Below are 24,864 nucleotides of genomic sequence, written 5' to 3' on the forward strand. Positions count from 1 at the left end.
CTCCAGGGTTTTATTTTTTGTCTAATAAGTGAAGCCGGATGGAAGCAGAAATCACGAGCATTTCCTTTGAAGTAAATGAACGTTGGGCAGGGGGGAAATGTGCGAAGGTTGGGGGGGGGGGGGGGGGTACAGATTAGGGGTGCTATGTTTCGCAAAGTTTCAGGATCAGTCACATTTTGGTAAAGGTGAATGTTCAGAGAAGCACTAATCCTTCCCTAACCCCCCCCCCCCCATCAGTCTTTTTCTTAAATACAATTCCAGCTACATTGAAAGAAGAGAAGAACCTTCTAGGTTTGCCCCAGACTTGCCCCCAAAGTTCGCCGATATGTATGCTTTTGCGTGTAGGTACAGTGTAAACTTGGCAAACCGCCCTTGCATTCATTTTCTTCAGAAGTGTTCATTTGGCTTGCAGTCGCCGTTTTTGACGTTCTCCTAATTCCTTATATTGACTCTAGAACTACGATAAACTGGACTAGAGATGCTTTTATTTTAACTACAGCCTATTTTTGAAAGCAGTTCTCAACAAAATGGACACCCAACATTGTGGTTTTTAAAGAATTACCTACCAGTGTAAATTCTTGAAGGCAACATAAAAATGTTTCCCCCCCAGGGGGGAGGACTGAAAGGTGGCAACATGGGCAGCTTTCCAAGCAATAACCCCCCCTTGAAGCTGAAGGGATCCCACGCATCCCCGCCGTGGGCGATGCCAGCCTCAGATCCTGGATCGCCCCTTCAAATATATATTCAGGCAAACTAGTCTATGCAGCAGAGTGGATGAGGAAATCAAAAATAGTTCTCGGGGAAGAGGAAGCAGAGAAAAAAAGATCAAGGAAGAAGTCAACTTTGAAAGGCGGCAGAAGGAAGTCACATGATGAAAAAAGATGGGGACAGGTCTTCGCTCAGGCACGGCTCGGTTTCTGATGGGGTTCTCTTCCCAGTGCGCCCTGGGAAGTGCGGTCCTCAGCTCTCCAGACTCATGAAGGCCACCGCCTGCTCCAGCTTAAAGGCCAGCCTCTGTTTCCTGGCCGCGTCGTCCTGCTCCAGCGCGCACACAATCTGCCAAGGAGGAAAGCGAAGGAGACACAAATGCGTTAGAAAAAAAGCACCCAAAAGGGCAATCGCATGCTGCATTCTGTATATATATATATATATATTTAACTTTTCAATTGAAAATATTGCTCTGGAAAGAAAGGGATACTTTAAAAAAGTTCCATGTAAGATTGAAAGCTGGCTATGAAAGATTGTAGCTTCCTCCTTGTGGATAATAATAAATCATATTCCAATATGAAAAACAGCAAATCAAAGCTTAATCGGTCACAGAGTCTTTTCAAACCTGGAATTATGCCATTTTGCACTTTAGATTCTCCACAACAGAGCAAAATGCAGGAAAGAGTGCCGATCACGTTTATGGGCAAGGCAGCAGTTCTTGAAAATGCATGACATTTTGTAGCTTTCCATTTCTGTCTCGAGTGACAGTAAATGCTGCGAATCCTGACTTAATCCATCCATCACACTTTTCAAGTCCACAGGTGGACTATTTAATGAGTGCAATTTTCGCCAGGGAACTTTAAAAAAAACAAGAAACAACCCAGCCCTTTACTGTCTGGCCACCATGACCCAAATGAGAAAATAGATGAAAAAATCATCCAAATAACCTTCAGTAATAAGCTGGATCAGTAGCAGATGGTATTCTCTGGATGATTTTGCCCTGGGCTTTGCCTTTCAAGCTGCGTGCAGACTAAGTGTCGCTGAGTGATGGAGTATTTTGGGCCTGAATAACGCCCGAGAAGAAGATTTTTAAGTCTCCTCTGCGCGATTTTCAGGAGCGGTCATAATTAAATGTAATACTTGCTCCATCACTGAAGCCAAATGTGACTTTACAATACAATCGAGGCATTGTTAATTTGACTGTTTCACAGTCATTAAATCCAAAATATATATATATATTTTCGTTAGCAGGCAACAAATTTCTTACACTCTTCTGACTAAGATCTTAACCTCAGTGAGTCCGAACAGTGCTAAAACCCTTCCTAACTACCGCACAGATATGCAACCAGTATGAGATCCCACCTCCTCGGTGTATTTGCCCACGTAGGAGTAGATCTCACTGAGAGAGCTCATGCTGTTGAACTCGTTCATGTGCATCCGGGACTGCTCCGCCAAGTAAGCGTTCATGTCCTGGTCGCTGATCGCTTGCATCTTGCTGATGTCTGAGTAGTACCTATTAAATGGAACAAAGCAGAGACATGTTACGCTGCATGATGGCGTACTTTAGGAACTCTGCGGCATGATTCGAGAAGCAGAACGCAGGCGGTGCCGCGTCTCGATGTGGACAGTGGCTGCCTGTTGTCCAGGGAGGCTCGTCGCTTCTTACGACAAACCCACAGGGCTTCTTTTAGGATGTGTAACCAACGCTTGGAAGACACCGAGGTACGGGTGATCAGTCACTGTCAGCAGCAGCTGTGTTGCCCCCATCAACTATGTTAATTAAAGCAGGTTATTTACATATCGGAGTCCTGTAGCTGCAGGCGCTGGAGGACGGGCCCCGGCGTTTGGCTCGCCACTTCTTGGCGTGTGTGAGGGAGGGATCGCGTTTGCCAGGAAGCAAACCGAGCAAAAGGAAAGGCAGGTGGGTGTTTGCTCATAGCCTTTGCGCAGAGGTCACACACACACACACACACACACACACACACACACACACACACACACACACACATCCACACCTGGTCAGGGCTGGATGGCGATTGCAGTTAGCTTGTAGCAGGGAAAACGCCAGAGGCCAGGTGGGCTTTTAAGAAAAGCTGAAATCCGAGGCGTTTAGCCACTGGAAGGACAAATCTGGAGTCTTGTCTGTCACCATTCGACTATCCTCGGACCTGCATACTACGCTTTATTGTGCGTATATATGTGTATTTATTATAAGTTTCTTCTTTCAAGTATTTCCATAAAAGCGTTTATGCATTTCCCTCGTCACTGCCGCCTGCGCCCGACGGGGCAGATACGCCTCCGATTTGCATGTAAATCGCAAGTTGAAATGCAAAAATGCGTTTCACTCACACTTAGCGGTGGATTCAGGCTGTGTGACAGGCAGTGGGGGGGATTAAGAAAGCAGCTAGTTGTATGTAACAGGGTTCTAGCGTGCAAAACTAATCACAATGCATTTGTGGAGAACGCCAAGATTAAAATAGTTTATAAATAATTCACGGGATTGCAATTTTCGTTCAATCGCACAAACATTCTACAGAAAATACGAAGTGGCGGCATTTGGGCTTCATGATCAAAGTGTCAAACACAAATCTCAACACGCACATCCCTGTCCAGGAGCCTCGTGACAAAGCTGGGCGGCGCCCAAAGTTTGACCGCCTCACACAACCCCATCTTTTATTCGGGACCTTTTTCTCCCCGCTGACAAATACATTTAATAAAACGTTCATTTTAACAAATCGCTGACTTCTCCAGCCTGCTGCTCTGAAACATCTCTCTCCCTCTGCATCCTCCCACCGCGCCGACTCTCCCGCGCTGTGGCGCTCGAGCCCCGGGCGCTGCCATCCATTCCCACTGTGTTGTAATTTGGATTGTGTTTCATGCTCCATAGATCACAGCTCTGCCGTTGTGTTCTCTGTGTGTGTGTGTGTGTCTGCTGGAACAAGACTAATGCAGCTTTTTCCTGATGTTTCCCCACACGCACATGGCATTGTTGTGTTTCACCCGCAGCTCACCTCTCTACCCAGCTCTTGTAGCTGGGAATATCCTTGGCGTAAAGCAGCTTGTTGGAGGGCGAGTCCTTTCCGAGACGGTGTTCCGAGGTGGAGCAGGAGTCCATGAAGGTCTGGGCCACCACAGACAGACAGGCGTCTGTGATGCTGCTCTTGTGTATGTCAAACACAAACTGCGGGTTCTTGATCACATTGACCCAGAAACGCAGAGGTAGGCTGGAGAGAAATGGGAAAAGAGATTGCATGCGTATGTTGATGTTATATATTGGTGATGTCTCATTGACAGAATGCCCAAACAAGAGTAACAAAGAGAGTGTCCTGCTCTGAGATTACGTCCCTAAATGACATTTTTGTATTTGCTTACAGCCGGCCAGCCAATAGACATGAGGGGAAAGCAAGTACACACTCCCCGATGTCGCAGATGTGCTCAATTCAATAAAGCCTTTATCTTTAAAAACAGGCGGTGGCTGGCTCTTTTTTTTTCTTTTTCAGCAGTGTCCAGGGGGGCGGGGGGGGCGCACAGCTACACAGTTCATATTACCTTGTTTGTGCGAATTTAATCTTTATTTTGTGCCCATCCAGAATAATACAAAATATACAAGTCTGCGTATTTGCTGAGCTTGTTTCTACCACAACGAATAGATATAGGGCCGGCTTTATCTGAAAGGGCTCAGGTGGTATTAAGAAAGAGCTGAGTGTTACTTGAATTTCTGTATTCTTTGGGAAATGCACGTTCCAGCTGAAGTGGCGAGTATCAAACAGGAAAGATACGGGCAGCCGGGCCTGCATAGGAGTTTTTTCCCTGTGGCACAATATCAAAGGATGGGACAAAGCCGAAAGAGAAATGCAATCATTTAAATACCCCCACTGTTTTCTCCTGCATCCGAAGCATTTATCCGAGCATAGCCACCCACAAAGCCATTCAGATGTACAATCTAACAAAAGAGGATTTGGAAAAAACGTCCGCATTATGGCTTCAAAATTAATCTAAGCAAATAATCTAGTGGAATTAGATGCAGGGATCAAAGGGATATCAACACCACTGCTGTGCCCGCCTGATTGGGGACGACGTGCCCCGCCTTGCCCGGTGCAACCTCCAGATGCAGCTGTTATTAAAATATTTATATATCTTTATTTGCATTCAGATATTCTGTTCGGGAAATAGGAAGGACGGACTTTCTTTTGCGGTTTGTCGGTGATCTGAAAGGCACAGCTGCCCCCCCACGTTGGTCCAGGATTAGGACGACTATCAGCTGTCCAGATCAAGGGCAGATCTAATCGAGGTGTGCAGAGCGATGCTACGAGTGTTTACGTTGTCCACCGGCACAGAACAACGTGTGTTATTTAGTCCAGAATGAGACACGTTAACTCGTTCCTCTGGTTTCGCTGTTTTCTATTAGCGTTCACAAACAGAATCAAGTAAATGAAGAGTATATTTTGGATTTGAAACACTTTCCCATTTATGTCCTGCCTTCGGGGGCCCAGCGCTTAATGTTTTGACGCAGCAGTGTAAAATGACTCGTGCATCCACACGACTAATTCTCCCAGCAGCCCTTCAGCATCTCACGCTGGTTGGCGCTTGGAGCCATTTGTCCAGATGAGCCAAATTCAGTTGCTCGCCATTGGCAGGCGAAGGGGTCCAACCGGTGACCCCGGGCATCCCCATCCGAGACATTACGCCACGGACGCGGCGGTGACCGAGGCTGACCTTTTTCATGCAGGGATGTGAGATTTGAATTAATGGCCGTATACAGATGACCGGACTGGGCAATGTTCCAGCTGGGCCTCTCAGCAGGTATTGCAGACATGACCTTTCGTGTGAATTGGAAGTTGCAATCCACTCCTAGACAAACTGTAAGCCTGGACAACAAGGGCTTGAAGCCATTTAAAAAACTTTATCGAGATCACACACACACACACACGCAACGCTTTAGCGTAGTAAATAGTATAATTAAATCAACCCCAAAAGTCCTAGCGATGCCACGCAGAGCAGGTTGGAACCGGATGCATGTGCCAGTTTTGAACAATAATTACAATTCTGTCTATTGCATCCCAGCAAACATGACAAACACACACACGCACGCACGCACACACACATTGAATAAAGGGGAGTGAGGATGAGAGGAAATGGCACGCTGCTGCTAATCCAAAAGAGGCCATCTGGAGATGCTCGAGGAACCGGTGAGTCGCGCATGCACAGATACTGTACACGCCATAAGCGCCACAAAAAACTAACATTTAAACAGCACTATTAAAATTTATGGTCGCAACAGTTTACCTACAGCTATCGAGCTACTGCTGCGAATGACAACCTTTGATTGTGTGTGTGTGTGTGTGTGTGTGTGTGCGTGGGGGGGGGGTTAAATCCTCTCCTGGCCTAGAATAAATCGTGGGTGGCATCATTAGATCTCTTTGAGGTCTGAGGCCGAATCAATAAAGGCTAAATAATCTTACATAAGGGCTACAGCATGGTGGACAGACTCTGAAAGTCAAAGTGAAGGCTGTTGTTGCAAGCCAAGATTGCACTCTTTTGAGATGATTAGAGGGTACGGGCAAACCCCCACAGCGAGAACGATGAAGATACCGGCATATGCACATCCCATGCTGAGAAGATTTCTGTGGTACCACGGGCACCGCCTAGTCGTGTTTGTAATGGTGTGTAATGATAGATTTGGTACTAATCGAAGCTCATCCCGTTTAAGTCTAATGCAAGAGACACACATTACCCTCGACACGCTGGAAACGACTCGATGATGCAACTGAAGGAAAGAACCAAAATTAAGGCCGTGGCGAGAAATCAATCCGATTTCTCCACATTCCTCATTCCATCCCCCCCCCCCCCTACCTGTTCCTTGATGCCCATCAATTCTATCCTCCCATCGCCAAGGTTTCCCTGGGCACTTGGCTGAGTGATGCATGCTGGGATCTACACAGAGGCCAGGAGGCTAATGAGATATTAGCGTGCTTTTAACTCCCGCTGGGTCCACCTCGCTATTTTCACCTTTTCCTTTCTCTCCTTTGCTGCATTCTGATGGACTGCTGGTTACTTAACGGCCGCCCACCCCTTACGGTGGGCTCTCAGAGGTCGCTTAAGATTGAATTAATCAGATATTAATTTGGAGGGCCACTTCCTCCAACTGGGAGGGAGGGGACATGGAGATTTCCGTGGTGACGGGTATTATTTTTGGCCCAGTTATCCATGATAATAAATGGAGAGTCTTGGCAGCCAATTGGATTAGGCCCTTGTGGTTGCCTTTAATGAAGATCATGTGCCCCTGTGGTTAATGGATATTAGGAAGGGAAGAATCGTGTGGCGAAGCTTGGCACATACGGAGGGCAATATACTGGCAACGCTGTAAGAAATGTGCAAAGTGCACCGATGGGGTCGTCAGTGCCATAAACGCCCGAGCGCGCTACGTCTTTGTTTAAAGTCCACGCTTCTCGGCTCGAAGGCGGACATCGACTCACCAGTTGCTCTTCCACGTGTGCCGGACATGTGGGTCGTGGATGCTATGTTTGTCGGCTTGCTCGTCCAGGAAGTCAAACATGTATTTGATGGCCAGCGGCAGGGCGCTGCCTCGATGGGCCGTGCTGAAGATGGTCTCGAACAGGTCGTCCACGAACTTCTGCAACGTACCCTGCAGAGGACGGCAGATGGAAAACTGATGATGTGATGCCTGAAACCAGGTGTGTTTTTTTTTGTTCGTTACAAAAGCAATATTAGTGCGTATGACTTGTGCGTACACATCCCTCACTCCAATTTTATGTGTCTGACTCCTATCTCGAAGACCTGCCCCTTAAATCGGCTTGCAGCCTTGATGGGCAAAATTGTTATTTCACAGCTGACTTTTGACAATATCTGGGAACAGGAGGCGCATCTCCTAAGCCTCTTTGTGCTTAAGGATTAGCTCCCACAATGCACCATTGACCCTAATTTGATTTAATTTGGTGACTTTAAGGAGGAGGAGGAAGAGGAGACAAGAGTGGAAGGAGAGAGCGAGAAAATCTAATCCTCTTGTAAAGAGTGCGACTAGGAGATGTGCGAGAGGAGACGAGAGTGAGGGATGGAAATGAAATGACAGGTCTCCTATCAGGAGAAGAAGCCATCGGGCGTGGCAGATGAGGTGTGCACAAGTGGCGGCAAAAAAAATCCTGGTCGGAACGGGCCGGCCAGCCTCATGTTAAAATGAGAGGAACCAAAATAATCAAGGTGGGAATGTAAAGGACAGATTCTTTGAAGTAGAGAATGCACTCCTTCCCTGTACCCCCCCCCCCCCTCCCATGAACACAGTCTGCAGCCCCACTCAGTCACGGTGACACTGATGGAGCTAATACGAAAGATGTCGGCAGCGTTGCCAGGGAGAGGTATTTATTGGCAAGGTGAAAGCCAAACGCAGTCAATTATACTTCCTGTCTGCCCAGTCATTCCTCACCAAGATGGATGGCCGGCCAAGATAAACTGGTTATTTGCCAAAAAAGAAAAAAACCCAACAATCCGTCTGGGAAGATGATGCACCGTCCACAGTCGGAAGCCGCCTTCCTGCTCTCTGGAATGGGATAATGGCAGGCAAATGGTGATATTCCTTCATTGGCAGATTATTTTCCAGATGTCTTGGGCTACTCTGTGCTTTGCCGTGCGCCACATCTGTTCAAGCTGTTCTTTTGCGTCCATTTGTCTCCGCCCTTCATGAGCATTTCCTGCGGTTGGCCAATCAGCGCAAGACGTTTCCATTCTCCCGCTCCTGTTTTCGATTGCACCGCGTCCCCGCCCGTGTTTACTGCGCAACACACTCGCGTTTCAGGCTCCTGCCAATGCGCGCTGACATTACACGCACAGAACCGAGCCAACCTCCTCCATGTGAACTGCTCAACAAAGGCAGGGAGTGGATTAAGAACAAAAAACAAACCAAAATTTCCCCCAAGCAACCCCCCCCCCCCATCCCCCCCCGCCAGATCTTCTTGCTGTTTGCTTCCATCTTCATCCGATTGAGTGAATTTCTCAGAGGCAGAGCTGATGGGATTTATGCATTCAGCTGTTGGATCAAAGTCACTCCATCCTTCAAACCAAATTAACTTTTTCCCCCCCCCCGCCACTGTTGCTCATTCAAAGAGACTCATTTTGTGGCCATTTCTATTTTGTATTTTTTTTTTTGCCCGATCATTTTTCTGCATTACGGGAACACCTTCTCAAGCGCCACGGCTCTTTACCCCCTTTTTTTTATGCAGCAAGAGAAAAAAAGAGCAAACAAACACAAATATCTATTTTCTCTGTCTCACCCGTGGGCATAAAGGAATACATTAGAATAATATTTTCCAGTGAGATGACTCATCCAAAGCAAAGATGAATATTTAAATCAAGCCAGGGATTTCTGAGTCACTGTAGCACAAGGTGAAGGTTGCAATGACCTTTAAGCCTTTTGCTGTCAAAGTGCTTAGAATAAAAGACATTGTGTCTTTTTTTTTTTGCTGCAAAATTACATGGCCTCATGGGACTTTCTAAAACACACACCTTGGTAGCCAGAAGTCGCGTCAGGTAGATCTCTGAGACCATCTTGCTGCCGCGGTCGCCCTCCTTCTGGTCTCCGTGCTCGTGATTTTTCACCAGGTGCCAAACTTTGACCCCGCTTTCCAGGTCGGGAGTGATCATCGGCGTACGGGATCGCAAGCTGTCCGGGCTTCCGGTATACTTGATCATGTTCTCTGTAAGTAACAAACGTGCATTAAGACTCATGACGCACTTCTTTAACCTGTAGGGGAAAACAGAGCTGAAAATATTAGAAGAGATGGCTGCTTCATCTCATTCGCTCCGCTTTGCTGCGTGCGGTTGAGTTTTCCCTGCCTGTTCCGGACGCACAAAGAGGGAATAAAAAAACAACAACACCTATTTAAACCTTAAAAAAAAGTGAAGACTGTGTTCTTAACAAGACAACAAGAAAGCAACCGACAAAACAAAACTGAAACCAATTTAAAAATACAAGTAAAGAAAAAAAAGAAGAAGAAAAAAAGCAGCAATACAATATATTTTTTTGGGGCTGTGTGGCTTTGAAATTGGATATGAAAGTTTCAGAAATTGTCTGCATGGTTAATTTTTCATGCCTCCTTCTCAGAGGGAGAAGACGTGGCAAAAAGCTGGCCGACACAAAATCGAACAGGTGTCAGAAGAGATGAAATATGTATGGCCCACCCAATGGCCGGAGTGGCCGTGACATTTCCAAACACACGCGGCTCAATGAATGTTTACACAGTGTGAAAAGAATTGATCAGCGGGTGCGGTTTAGAAAAGGAGTGGGGGGGCGGAAAAGGAATGTTTCTCACCGTGGCAGAAATCAATCTGTCCGGAGAGGAGAGCGGGCGGAGTGCTGAGGGTTTCAGATGCAGGGAATGTGTGCGTGTGCAAGTCCTGAAATTTAATTACCCTAAGATCAAGTGAAAAATGTTTTTCTCTTCTCCACACTTCACTGAATAATTATGAAATGCGGCTTTGGTATCAGGCCCGTGTCATGTATTCTCCACAGGGCTGGTAAATGCTCGGATTGTCTTCAGGGACGCTGGACAAGTGCGACACTAATTGTGCTGTTTTTTGTAACTTGTGTGGGCGCGAGAGACAATGTGAGGCGGGTCTTCAGTAAAAATGGAGCGCGAGCAGCTCGTTCTCTGTTGAATCGTTGTTCAAGAAGTGAAAATACTGAAGGTGATCCTGAGCCAGGGATACGCGGGAGGGAGTTGGATTCTATGACAATCCAAGAGTTTATTATTCTGACTTTTTTCTTCTTTCTGATGGAAATATTCCAAACGCACCTGCGTTCCCGGATCGAGAAGGTACACAGGGTTTTTTTTCTTGATCAGTGCATTTCGTTTTTTTTATCATGACTTTCTTTCTTGTTCCCTCTTCAGCAGCTTTATTAAATTCAGCCTCGTCTCTTTTTTTTTTTTCCACTATTTGGCCATTGCGCTCAGAAGGAGTTCAAAGTCGCTCTCAAGTGTCACCCCGGTTGTGAAGCAAATCACTCTTGTGTTTGAAGTCAATCCCTTAAAGAAATTGGAGGACATTCCTGGCATCCTTCATCCGCTTCCCGCCGCATGCACCTCACCCTATCTCGTCTCATTTGGCGCCGGGGAAGCGAGATGAGATGGCATGGAAATGAGGAGGTGGTAATAACGCGGCACCACATTTCATGCGTCTGAAGTGTTTGTGGTCAGCGAGGTCGGGCCTTTGATCAGACATTACATTGATGGTTTCTGAGATTTGAGGAGACGCACGGAGCAGACGGATAAAACACTGGTGCTGGATTCACTTTGGTCTCAAGAGGCCAGAACAACAGAAGGAACGAAATCCACTTTTGTTTTGTTGTTGCCATGTTTCAGAAATCCTTTCATTCAACTGTTGCACCGTTTCATGTATTTGGAAGATGCTCCCCAACAAACATCCATACTAAATATAATATTAAAGATACTAAACATCAATTTCTGTTTGTGGATCTTTGTCGCGTGTGATTGGGCTTGTGGGTTGTGAGTCGTATGAAGAATGTGCAGCAGGTCTCTGATCACTACCAGCCCGGGCCGCTTCAGAAAGCGGCTGCCTGACGGAAGTTAAACGCAAACATGTTGGCTTACCATATTTACTTGCGGAAGTTCGAGACACCGTGGAGTTGTTTACCGAATTGTAGGCTGTAACTTGTTTGGGAACCAAGGCCATTACTGCATTATCAGGAACCTGGAAGCAAAAAACAAGAGGTTTTTTATGCAAATAAATGTGCAGACATTAGATTTTTCAGATTTCTAAACCCATAGATAATTGAGTTGGTGTTATTTCCTTCATTTCTCTCCATCTATTTTAGTTGGATGGTGATATCACATTGCTTGTGTACTATCCAGCACACACACACACAAACACACACACTTGTACATCATGATGAATGACAGGGAGGAAGTTTAGCGGCGCGTCATCCAGGCTTGTGTAGAGACGGGATGTCCCATCCTCTCTATTAGTGATAACTTCCCTGTAAGGTTGTGCCAAGTGCGTGTTTAGAAAGTGTGTGTGTGTGTGTGGGGGGGGGGGGGGGGGGATCTATGTGTGTGAACTATGTGTAAGTAAGTGTATGGATGAATGAGAGTATGAACAAATGAACAAATGTCTCCTCTTCCAGTCAACCAAGTAACCAAGATTCAATTAACATGACTGGGATGTTCTCTGACCCAGCGGGGACACACACACACACACACATACACGCATGCACGTATACAGTTAACCCCTATTCTGTATAATCTGGCTTCACATACTGCACTGTAAGGATGGGTTAATTGAAGTGATCGCTGTGTGTGTGCGTGTGTTCGATTGTATCATCATTCCACCCAATCATTCAATCTGCTCTTCACACACGTATGGTAATATTATTGTAAGTAGGTCCGCAGGGCAGATCCTGGTATTCCTGAGTGGGGAGCCCCACATCTCTCCAGCACCCTTAACCCCCCCCCCCCCATCGATGGATGAACGAGCAAAGTGCGTCGGAACATAATGAAAAGGTGGAGTGGCATTTGAGGGAAAACATTTGCAGGAGAGGATCAAGGGGGGGGGGGGGGGGGCAGAGCACAGTTCTCCGAAAGAGAGGCGCCGGAGAGAATTGGCAGAAATATCTGATATCCTAAATGCTAAATTAAGGCGATGGTTTCCTGAAGATATCAACGATTTCACTGAGTCGGTCACTTTTAGGGCAGAACGACGGCTGGAGTTTGACGAGCAGCAGATCCAAGGGGATTAGTTTAATCAAGCAGAGCGCATGATTCCATTGAGTGCGTCTGGTCAGCCATATTAGCTTCTAATAGGAGAAATCGTTTTTAGTCAACATGTCTGGAGGTTATCCTCAGATCGAATCTCGTAGCACGCTCGGGTTGGTGTCCGTCCATAAAGTGCATCCTATTCGATCACAAGATCTGCAACGAAATGACTTTTACGTTTAAAAGTGGATGTCTGGTAAACGTGTTGTGAAGCAGGCCCGTTTCATTTATGCTTCAGATGATACCTGGTAATGGGCCAGCATGTTCAGCCTCTTCCAGTCCCCTTCAATCTTAGTGGTGATGTCCTCATCCTGCAGGATCATTCGCTGTCCTCGACCCTGACGCCACTCTGCAATGGCAAAGTAAAAAATAAAAATAAAATAAAAAATACAGGCGTTCTTAAAGATGTTCTGTCAGAAAATGCGTCTCCACAACCGAGAAATGTTTTGTTCCTTCAGAGAAAAACATTAAAAATTTCAGAAAGATAGAGGAGAGCCAATCGAAGTCTCAACTGCCACACACAGTAACGAGAAGCAAGTTCGATTACACCCAATTATTGGCCACTCTTTCCATCTCTTTCTCCGGCGCGATCGATAGCCGTGATTACGGCGTGTCTTAAGCGTGTCTTAAGCACCGGCCCAAAGGTGCTATTGGGCCTTCCTCTTCCTCTTGTCACGCCTTCATCCACTGCTCTAAGCCTCTTACATGGACGCTCTCCTGTCCCCCCGGGGAGCTTTGTCAGACTCTGACCAGCAGGATATGGAGGATCAGCTCATTTTCATAATTAAGTTAATAAATAACTTGACATTGCATTTGACCACCTCCTTCATTAATCAACACAAAAGCAATGGCATCACCTTGCAACCAAGCCACATCCGAACTTCACACACACACGCACACGCACACACACACGCACACACACACGGCTTGCGCAACCTTTGCATAAAGCAGAACAAAAGCTTTGATAGAAAGATCTCTCGATGCCTCGGCGACATTATCATAAGTGAAAAAGGAAAGCCATCTCATCCTTTCTGCAGGCATCATGGGCTTTATGAATACGTTATTGCGTCTTGCTGCACTTTCCACTGTCATCTCCCATTCTGATCGCAAACAGGGAAACAAAGCAGCAATCACCGCGCTGTGTGACGACGCTCGTCTTCAGAGGTTTGAGCAGAATCGTGTTAGCGTGTGAAAAGCTTGCCTATACAGTGCATCCTTCCATAAAGATGCAAATGAGTGCCCGTCTCCAGTTGACGCTCGGAAAACAAACAAAGGGATGAGGGAAACAAGGAAAGCGGAAAGGAATAAATAAAAAGAATAAACTTGGTTTGAAACCAAAGCAAACAGATTACTCTGATTCCAAAATCCAGCGGTCGCTCCTCGGCAGGAAGAGAACGACGTCCGTGGAGACTCGAATCACAGGGTGGAAGAGATAAGGGCTTTGGGGGAGTGTTTAGAAACTGATGGTGAAGAGAGAGGATGAAGGTGACTGCTGTTCACCACAAAGATGCAAGGCTGTCCATTTGCCTGGACAAAACACCTTATAGCTCTCATCAGCCCGTGCAATCGCCCCGAGTGTAAGTGTGTAATTTAAAACGCATCTAAGATGCAAAAAGTTGAGTCAATCATGCATTGACTCAATCAGATTGACAGATGTATCTATCAATCTGCAGGGATTCGCTCCTTCGTCCCTCATATTCATCATCTCAATCAGTGGGAATGGCCAGCTAAGGCTCCCAATTTCCAATTCCCTTTTGTAATACAGCAATAATAGAGCAGCACATCCTGCTCAAGGGAGAGAGGGAGGGGGGGGGGGGGGGTGGTAAAGCAATTTTACCCAGGAATGTTGTCAAAAGGCTAAACCAATCTCTCCCGGAGGCAGATTCCCTGCGGTATGCACTCAGTACCGCCTCAGATCAGAGGTTGGTTATAAATACGCTATTACAAGCATACAACGGCGGCTTAGAAAATCCATCTGGCAATATTTGAAGCATAAAAAAGCGTGACGCGTGGTGCACAGGCGGCCAGCAGGTACCGGCAGACAACCAGCCATGGGTAATGCTGCTATTCCCACAAGCGTGCACGCCGGCGCCTTCATGAATCGCGTTCCAACACCCGCAACGTCTCGCAGAGAAGATCTATCGCGCTACACCCTCTCCTACGAGAGGGCTCTTAAAATAACGTTCAAATACGTTCAGGTACGAGACACCGGAGGAATACGGTTAAAAGCGGTTTTGTGGAGAGGAGATCACTGAGCGTCTCACTTGATTAGCTGATCAATCATTTGACTCAGACTTTAGTCGTCGGGAGAGCCAATCAATGGGAAGTTTAGGGAGGGGTGACTGATCTCAGACATCTGACTGAGAGAGCCGGAAAGTCGAGACTCCCAAGGCTGGGGTAAAGAAAAAAAGGTTATTTTATTTTTAAGAAGGGCTCTGAGGTGTTGGGGAAGCCTGTGAAATCAACGGGTATCCCGAGTTCATTCAGTTCATTTTTTTTTTTGCCGGCCATGAAGCTGAGGTGGAAATAAAACGATGAGGATATGCGGCAGCAAGAGGTCTTTGTTTACCAAAGATTACCCGACATTAGTACAAAGTATTTACAAAAGGCTTGTACCCAGATCCATGTCAGACGCCTTCAGGCGATGGGAGTGCGGCACATTCTTGTAGATGGCATCCAGGATCTTCTCCTTCACCTGGCTGATGGTGTCACAGTTCAGCGCCTTCACCTGGATCTCTGGACTCTTCTCGTTCTCCGGATGGATGCAGTTCACCACCTGCAGGGGGAATACACGCGAGACTGGGCATCCACGAGGGCGCTGGTACAATCTGCGGCGGCTTCCTTAGAGGTTGCAGATATCTCCATGCGTGTTAAATCTCGGGGGGGGGGGGGTATGTGTTTAGTGCTAATAGTGTTGATTGCGCTGTGGATTAGTACTCAATGGATTTGCAGTAACTTTGAGCTTGCCAGAGGGGTTTGTGAGAGAATTGCAGGAATGGAAAAAACAACAAGATGATTCACTGGGGGGGGGGGGTTGAATTGATGAGCAGCAAACCAGCTAATGATAATATTATTAGGATATTTATCAGTTCTCTGCAGTGCTGCCTGAAGGTGTTGGGTGGAAATACCCAAATTGCACGATTAAAAAAAAACCCAAAAAATAGGCAATAAATGAAGAGACTTGAAGTTCATAGAATGGAAAGACAGAAAGTATAAAAGGCCAAAGTGAATCAGATGTTTAGGACTTATTTTCACTATCACATTTCCACGGACACTGAGAGAGTATGAACATGCATTCCCAAAATACAGGGTACAAACAGAATCTGACTAAGTGGTCTGAGCCCCCCCCCCCCCCCACCACCACCCCCCCGCCGGAATACGAGAATGGAGAGAAAGGCAATAGACAGACTGGGGAGATAAACAAGAGTATCTGCTGTGCATAATTTCATTCCTTCATCCGCATTCTGAAACCCCGATGCTTTCCTTGACAGCTCCGGTCTCAACAGGAAGTGAGGTCGCCACTCCCGTGGCCCACGCACACCAAGCGTGACAAAGAAAACCAAACGTCTCGTTTGCTCATCTCACGACCGATAACCCGTAACCACCACCCCGCTGTTTTCTGTCCTCTTGTCCCCGAAAGCATATCAAGTGCCCCCCTCCCATGCACCCTCGTAGCCCTTGAACCTCGGGGCAAGTGAACGCCTTTACCAGCGTCTTGTAGTCAATCTGTTGTCTGATGAGCTTGTCTTCGCTGAGCGAGTAGCGCGCCTCTCCTGTGATGGAGTCAATGGGGCCTTTCTCCATCTGCTGCTTGATGGCACAGAAGAGGGAGAAGAGCGGCTCGCCTGCACACTCCTGCAAAGAGGTTGGGGGGGGCGGAGGAGAGAGAAAACAAATTCAGCCACCAATTCATTTCTTGTTTTTTTCGGGGGGGGGCATTAAAATGTTTAAATCTGCAAGACTTACCTTCAGAAACTTATAGAGCAGGAACGTAAACCAGTTGGTCAGCATTTTCTCTGCAACGGACTCGGTCCTGCAAACAGCAACAAAGGCCGTAATGAACATGCAATCCCCGCACTAGTATTTCTGTCATAAATATTCAACCGCCGTCCTCAAGTACTCTGCCCCTAATGAATGGGGTGACGTGAAACGAGAGCGCCATCGCTACACGCGCATGATGGCCTGTCAGACGGCCTTTTACGCTCGGGCACGCCGAAGTCAGCTCTTCTGCGGCGCGGATTTTAATATGAGCTAAAGCAATTAAAAGCCTTTATTTGATCCCAACGGATTGATGTCGTTAGGGGCTGGAGCAGCTTTGTAATAACACTGGCCTCATTAGCAAGCCCCCCCCTCGCCTATTCACTGGACTAACACTCGATCCGTGCACAAGGGAAAGTGACTGAATACATCTCCCTCTCTTTCTCGGCCTGGCATCCGTGCTCCGCTGGCGTGGCTCAATCATGTGTGTGAGTGTGTGTGTGTGTGTGTTGACCTGTGGCCAACAGTGTGATTGATCCCATGTGAACGGCTAATATATACATAAAAACAACAGGGGTGGCGGCGAGCGGTGGAAGACGAGAGACGAGGATCGGATATCCTTTCACAGGAACGTTCTTGAGCGGCAGCAGGGGTCTGCGGGTAATCTGTCAGAACACCCTCCCAAACACACACAAACCCCTCCCCTCTCGGCCGTCAGCGAGCAACAACCACCGGCATCAATATTTCAGGATTAGCATCCATTGTGTTTGTGTACATCCCCGGGTTTTGCCCCCCGTTTGTCGGCTGCCACCTGCAGTCCTCCCGCCTTTCACCATTCCCACAGCCTTGTAAAGAGTCCCACACTGAGGCATATAGGGGGGACACAATGCCCGCTGTGCCAGTGGGTTGGCCTGGCACCCCCCTGCAAGCACTGGCACAACACCTGTGGGGGGGGGATTAACTTCCTGGACACGCTTTAATTTTGCCACCCGCGCCGCCCTTTGTCCATCCACGGATCCAAGGGTCAACGAGGCCACCTTTTCTTTTTTTTTCTTTCATGTGTCTTTCATGTCTTCCTCCCTCCCTCTGGCGGTGCCCACCTCTGGATCCTGTAATCACACACACACTTCCAAATCTCTCTCTCCGTTTCCATAAATGTATCCCATCTATCAAAGGGCTCAAGGGAGCGTGAAGAAAGGAGGCGGCGCAAAGGAAGGAAGGAAGGGAGGAGCAGTGAAAGAGGAACATGGCGATGGAAAGTGGCTTGGCCGAGCCTTACCGTCACTCTTCTTCTTTTACTCGCCTACTAATAATAGATAGTGTGCTCATGTGCTTCTGTTTGAATGGACAAGTGTGGCTGTTTTAACGCTGGCGGCGAAAGAGTACAAATTAGTCCCGCTGCGCACGAATTCAGAAAATACATTCGTGTGCCGGACTAGCGCTCAGTGTGTGTGTGTCCGTGCACGCTTCTGGCAGCAGGTGCCGGTCCTGCTGTAATACCGAGCCTTGGCACTGATGCCTTGCTTCCGCCGGACTCTCCATCACAGCACAGTCTAAAAAGGGACCAAGGATAAATGAGGAGCTGCGCTTAGCATCCGACATGAGCATTTAGCATTACAATGACCAATGATACAATGATGCTGCTGGTCAGGCTAATGCTGCAGCGTGGTTTGGCACGGTCAGGCTTGCCCACTTGGCAGCAGGTCAGAAGGGCAATGCGGGCACAGAGAATGAAGGGGGGGGGGGCAGCGCTTAGTACTCCCTTATTAGGAATGAAGGGATGAGTTTCCACGCTTCAGCATGTTTTACTTCTATAGTGTAATTTGTGCATCACGTTTAAATCACTGTTCTCTCCTTGAAAACGTTTAATCTTTGATAAGAGATTGCTACATATATATAAGAACCCACAAACACAACATATATAGTATATTTGCTTGTTCCGTCTCATTTAAGACGCTGGGGGACATTTAATGAATCGCCTGCATGACCGATCGATAGACTTTCTGGCGAGCGATTATTAAAACTACAGACGATCACATGAGTTAAAGACCTTAGATGCCATTTCAAGCTGGTTTTTCCCGTCGTACGTGCCAACAAGCTGTCGACGGGACGGCGATTCGGTCGACTGCTCCCGCACGAGTCTGCACAGATACTCTTCAATAAAAAAAAAAAACCTGCCCTGACAGTTAAACAAAAGTCTTCAACCCTCTGCAATGGAACCAAAGCACAGCTCAAGTGAAGCACCTATCGGCCTTTCATAAACCGGCCGACACAAGAGCTGCTATTTGTGGGAAATGAAATCCAGCTAAATTACAGCTAAGTCCGCGGATAGGCCGTTAAACCCGGCATTGATGGGATGTGGGATTGCGTCGGGGTGAGCGAGGAAGGAACGGAGCGACGGAGGGAAGGGAGGAGAAAGCAGCGAGGAGTGCGACAGATGGTTGCGGAAGGCTCTCGTTAGTTATTTTGCCTGGTGGTTGTGCTTCAGCACAGGTTGAGATGGGACAGATGGAAGGATGTGTGTGTGTGTGGAGAGAGTGCACACACACACACACACACAAACACTAGTACAGACACACAGATTTCTTGGAAGAGGAGGCAGTGGGTAGCCGTGCTCAGATGCTGTGCCATGGCTCATGCACTTTAAGCATTGATTTAGCAATCAAAAAAACAGAGGAGGGAGGGGGGGTGAGAGTGAAGAAAGGAAGAGCGGGAAGTATAGATTGAAAGAGCGGCTGTGAGAGGGTAAAAGGGAGAGAGGAGGTAAAGATGATGATGATGGTGACACAAGGTTCAGACGATAAGACCCATAAAGGAGAGAGAGAGAGAGAGCAGACAGAGAGGCAGCGAAGGAGTGCAACACTCAAAATGAGCAAGAACAGACGGAACAAATGGGCGATATTCAGCTTCGTCCACGCGACCTCATGCTCGTGTGTCTAGTTTCAGACGCCGTCCAAAGGCACGGCCGTCTCAACGGAGACGCCGCTCGCGGTAGGACGAGGCGAAGGCAGTCGGATGCCAAAAAACGACTTGGCCTTCCTCTCTTGATGACCCCGCCCCGGTCTTCATCACTTGCATGACCTCACATACGGTACACACACACACACACACACACACACACGTCACAATTATACATGGCAGCTGGGAGGAAGCCGGTTCACGCTAGTAGCTGTAATCACCATATTTAGCAAACACTGCAGGCAGGAAGCATAATTACAGACAGCGGCGTGTTCAAGTACACGCCATTAAGGCTTCGACTACAAACGCCAAATAAAAGGATTGGGAGTGAACTTTGTTTATTTTACATAAATTATTATTTTTGTCCTACTTGATCCATTTGAAATGCGATTATCTGCTAATTAATCTGAGTCGGAGCGGGAGGGGGAGACAGCGGCAGCAATTCAAGGTCACGGAAGATAATTGAAACATGGGATGTTAGTTAATGTTCGCATTTTCTGTTCTTGGTCGTAAAAAGGTTGAACATTTAAAAAAAAACCTGTTCGGAGAAGAACTTGTGTGAGGATGCTGCATCATTTTTTTTTTTTGTCTTTGAGCCCGCCGCTTACCTGCGTAGGAGCAGCTTGGGGTGGTTCTTGCTCTCAAGGTTGCGGTCGATGAGGTCCGACAGGAGGTGCTTTAGGACATCGGTGGCGTACTCCAACTTGCTTTGCAGCACCGTCATGATAAGCGACGCCACGTTGCCACGGTCCCTCATGGAGAAACCCCGCTGGGCCTCCAGGGTTCGAATGAAGCACAGCAGGTAGACCTTGTTGTTGATGAGCTGGCCGAAGAGCTTCAGCCCTTTCTCCACTTGCTCCTGGCGGTAACCCGGCACCTTTGGTCCAAACGGGAGGACAAGTCTATTTAAGATGACGGTGCGGGGATCATTCTTCACCCCTGCTTTCAGATCGGGTTCCGGGATTATTAACGTGTGAAAATCAGCATTGTTACACATAAAAGTCACATGACATAGGACATAACAATAAATTGCTCTCTCTCTACTGCCTCTGGGAGTGTTATTGTGATGTTATTATGAGTTAATGCGCCAATCTTCACAGTATAACCAGAGAAAAGTGAGCAAAAATAAATATGGGGTTGAAAAACCAATCTGAGGAAATGAGGAGTTTAACATCTTCAAGCTTTTGTTACATCTATTTGGAAGGTTGAGAGTAAAGCGAGGAAACACTCGGCCTCTTGAGGGAATGTTTATTACTTTGATGCCACTGTGTTTCCACACTAATGAAAGCGGGAAGGGAGAGCAGTGTTGTGAATTCCCGTCCGCCCCCCCCGCTCCATTTATACCAGTCACTTCCAGCACATGCATCTTTTTCGCAATTGTTTTCAATAAATTGCACCTTTTGAGATTACTTCTTTTTTTTTTATCTGTCAGAAACAGTTGCTCGAGATGGCATCGCTCGCAGCCGTCAGGCAGCACATGTTCATTTCCTAGAGGAGAACCTTGCAATCTGCTGGGAGCTGCTGTTAAAGTTTCATGTCATTTTTCATGCAGCCTGAAAAGATGTGCAAATGTGTATAAAAGGTGTGGATCGTTTTGTGCATGTGCCGTATTTGATATATGTTAGATCTGCAGGATCCAACAGATATAAAGCAAAGTCCAGTTATTCAGAACTACATTAAATCCCCATCGGATTTTGAAGTTTGGTAAATGCTGCAGTGAAAAATAACAACCACTGCTGCAAGCAGAACTGTTCCCATAAATATGAAATGTGTGAAAAAAAGAAGCAAATAAAGCAAATAAAATGGTCAAGAAGCCTGCTTAACTCTACTTCAGTATCTTCCTGACTTTAAATACACCACTGCCAAACAGAATTATCAGCGTGACCCCAGTAAACCCAATCAGACGTTCCGTCGCCTGCGGTATTTTTTAACTATATTCAACCTACAGTTGAAACCTTGACTTGAATTTTCTGACACATCAATAACAATTAAGCAGCCATCAACCCGCTTTAGACAAGCCTGCTGCTTTCCTCATTAGGTTCATATTCCACATTATACTTCTCATCCAGTTTGACATTTAGACCAATTAAAACATAATTAATATCGCTTATTACTGGGAAATTCCCATCAGGGATGGAGCGGCCGACCCCGAGGCCAGGGAAACGGAGGGCCATCATTCTCTTAATGGAACAAGACGACCTGTTCAATTACGGCTGTCGATCACCGTCGTCACGGCGGAGAAATGACTTTTGATTTCCTGCCGCTGATTGACTTTTAATTTGTTTATAAAGGTGCAGAGAGAAAACGGCGCGGCCTCGTTTGGGCTATTGGCGAGAGCGGGCTCCCGATACGAGGGCTGCCATGCTTTGCTATCTCACCTCCAGATCTCTGAGCACAGGATGCTCCTCGATGCCCGGGAAGAGGACCCTCATGGTGTAGGTCCTGTAGTCCAAGAAGGGGATTCCTGCTCCATCCAGATCGCTGGTCAGCTCATGAATGTCTGTCTGAAGCTCTGCAAAAGCTGAAAAAGTACAAAACCGGTTTAGTTTTCCAAAGCAGAAATAAAAGAAGTTGTGCTTTAAGTGGACAAATACAGACATGAATGCTCTAAAATACTATTTTAATCAAACTGATCAACAAGTTTAGTTCCGAGTAGAAGTTTCAGACTGATAAGGAGTAGACAGACTCCTCTCATCTGTCTACTCCCACTAACTTACCCTCTTTGCACTCCAGGGCAACACGCGATTCCAGGTTGTCCATCTGCATCTGCAGCCGCTTCAGCGTCAAGTCGCTCTCGCGAGACTTGCGCTTGTAGGCGATGAGCACCACCACGATGAAGAGGATGAGCATGGCGCCGGCAGTGGCGATGCCGATGATGGTGGTGCTGCTCAGTGGGCTGTCGGACGTGATGTGGACCACGCCCGGGGAGAACTCGATGCCGCCCACACGGGCCTTATGGAAGCAAGCGATAAAGACATAGATTAGAGTTCCTGTATATGAATAGCGCAGTTTCAAATCTCAAACAACGTACTCGGTTTGCTTCACTCGAGCGTCTCATGGGGAGGCGTGGAATGATAGCATCTTGTGTGGATAATAAAACAAGAAGCAAGTGGTTCAATATACAAAAAGTACATTGAGTTTTATTGCAGTATTATTTACAATAAGCTAAATAACCTAAGCCTTGGAGAGGAGAAATGATTTGCAGTAAAAACTCTCAAGGTGTTCTTCAAGGGGGAAAACCATTTACAAGTATTTATCAAATACAACGCTAACTTTCAGAATCCCTTTTGGGTCTGTACGGCTCGAGATCAGAGCAGAAACAGGCTTATTGATTTGAGATTTGCGTACATGCCTTTCCTTATTTGGGCATTCGCTGAAAGTTCCAGAGTAATGGCTGCAGCAATAGCAGGGATTTAACAGCTGATTGAATTAGGCTTGCAGCTTCCAAGTCGACAAGAAGATGGATGGACTGCAGCAACACGAGGAACGTCCAACTGTCTGGTAAACTGTCAATCGATTCGTGGGTCCGTCTGCCTCCGCCGCTGCAGCCTGCCCGTCTTTCATTGTCTCAATGTGTGTGTGTGTGTGTGTGTCTTTATCTTGTCTTTGTGAGCTTGTGCGGCGCCACTCACCAGGACTTTGTGTCGACCCGTCAGGTTGGGCGACTCACAGAGCAGCTGGCTCTCCGACACCGTTAGCATGCACGGCTTCTCGCCAATCAGAACAGTGTAGTTGAGCTTTCCGTTACCGCTGCTGGTCGGCGGAAGGAAGTTCCGCCCCTGCAGGAGAGAATCCACAGCTGATAATTAAAGCCGGAATTATTAAAGACTTATTCCAGACCGAAACAAAACTTTAATTGTGGTGTGAAATATGGATCTGTGTGATTTGTACAGGCTGAAATGTGTGATCCTTAAACATCCGTGTAACAGAACAGGTCAAAAATATCTGCCCTCCCACATCTGCCCTCCCACCTTAAGTATAATGGGCGATCCAGGTTTCAGCTCCAGCACTCCAGACAGACTGAGGGGCTCAAACTCAGGATTGGGGTAGTAGATGAAGTTGGTGCTGTTGAGCGACATCAACGCCTGCACGTCGTCCAGTTTGAAGCCAAACTCGTCGGGTCTTTCGGGCATCTGCTGCTGCCGGGCGAGACTGATGTGCTCTGGGGCCTGGCACAGCATCGACGTCGGGCTGAGCACCTGGCATAGCTGACAGAAGACAGACGGGCGCAGGGTGATTTTTACGTTACTGTGATTTCCCCTCCCCTCCTTCTCATCACTTCACTGCTTTCCCCGTCATTCTGCAACGCTTTCTCATCTTTCTTTTTAACCACAGCCTGCTTTCGGTTTGACACATGATGCAACAGAATGTCATCGTATTCCTTGTTTTGTCACATCTCTAATCCAGGTACAGCTTGATCCGATCTGTCATCTTCATACCAATCGCACGTCAATACCCCTCCGACGTCTCCGTTCCTTTTTTTTTTTTGTCTCGGGACATTTTCAAAATCAAACAGCAGCGCGGGGTCTCATTTCGAGACATTTCCTCTCTGTTGCACAGATATTTCACATTATCAGAGTAACCCCTGCCATGCAGCCGCTCCGTCGTTTGGCTGTCACTCTAATTGGCTCCTTGAACATCAAACAAATCCCACCAGGTTGACGGGACATCGCCGGCATGCTCCATGCATTGGAAACAGAAAACTCCTCTTTGTGCTTGAACGTTGCCCGAGAGAACGTTGGCTTTCTCTGCTTGTTTATCTCTCATTCAGCGCAGAGTTGAGCTGTAAGAGCTAAATACCCCTTGGCACGTTTCATTTGTTGCTGCGACACAATGCCCTGCGTGCAGGCATACGTGAGCACAGATGCTAAACGTAGTGCAAGGTCAAGCTCGAATGGACCATGAAGATAGCATTACCACCTTTTGTTACTCCCTCTTCTTTCAATCAGATCAGCGAGGCCCTTGTGCGGCTCTATCTTTCCTCCCCTGGGCAAAAGGGTGAATCGAGGGTGGAAGAATTTGATAAGGGGCCACCTCTGCGGTTTTCAGATCGGTGTCGATACTTCCCTATTGTTACAGAGGTGTGGACAGGAAAGACGTCCTTCTCCGTTGGTGCAGATGCAACCTGTCGATTGTCACAATGCCCCCCCCCCCGCCCTCAGAGTTCTTTTTCCTTGACCCATTTACCTAAACATGGCACCGAGGCATTTCAGTCACGCTCCAGAAAAAGGAGAAGGACTTCCACATTTCACAACGGCAGAATTCCTTTGTGTCGTCGGGCTGACAAGGAAAGTTAAAGACTGAGAAATAGCATGTCATTGACTCTGTGTGTGTGTGTGTGTGCAGGGTGTGGACCTGCCGTATTCAACCTTGGATTTAGTTTAGGTCGCAATAAACCACAAGGAGTTCTCGTATTTGAGGACGTACATACTTGTTT

At 47.2% G+C, this 24,864-nt stretch overlaps 1 protein-coding gene across 1 annotated transcript in view; it reads right to left on the reverse strand.

Moving 5' to 3' along the window:
• Nucleotides 1-301: 301 nt before the first annotated feature.
• The window catches only part of plxna4 (plexin A4), a 132,352-nt gene continuing 107,789 nt past the window's right edge, over nt 302-24,864 (reverse strand). Inside the window, exons 17-31 of the mRNA XM_068755252.1 lie at nt 23,399-23,635; nt 23,060-23,206; nt 22,145-22,379; nt 21,806-21,948; nt 20,036-20,304; nt 16,458-16,524; nt 16,200-16,346; nt 15,108-15,267; nt 12,737-12,840; nt 11,331-11,430; nt 9,226-9,416; nt 7,185-7,354; nt 3,720-3,932; nt 2,071-2,221; nt 302-1,056 (exon numbers count right to left, since the gene is read on the reverse strand). Of these exons, the coding sequence (XP_068611353.1) occupies nt 961-1,056; nt 2,071-2,221; nt 3,720-3,932; nt 7,185-7,354; nt 9,226-9,416; nt 11,331-11,430; nt 12,737-12,840; nt 15,108-15,267; nt 16,200-16,346; nt 16,458-16,524; nt 20,036-20,304; nt 21,806-21,948; nt 22,145-22,379; nt 23,060-23,206; nt 23,399-23,635 (2,430 nt within the window). The 3' untranslated portion in view covers nt 302-960. The remainder of the gene's footprint in view (nt 1,057-2,070; nt 2,222-3,719; nt 3,933-7,184; nt 7,355-9,225; nt 9,417-11,330; nt 11,431-12,736; nt 12,841-15,107; nt 15,268-16,199; nt 16,347-16,457; nt 16,525-20,035; nt 20,305-21,805; nt 21,949-22,144; nt 22,380-23,059; nt 23,207-23,398; nt 23,636-24,864) is intronic.

This window comes from Brachionichthys hirsutus, chromosome 22 (assembly GCF_040956055.1).
Source record: "Brachionichthys hirsutus isolate HB-005 chromosome 22, CSIRO-AGI_Bhir_v1, whole genome shotgun sequence".
NCBI classification, from domain to species: Eukaryota; Metazoa; Chordata; class Actinopteri; order Lophiiformes; family Brachionichthyidae; genus Brachionichthys; species Brachionichthys hirsutus.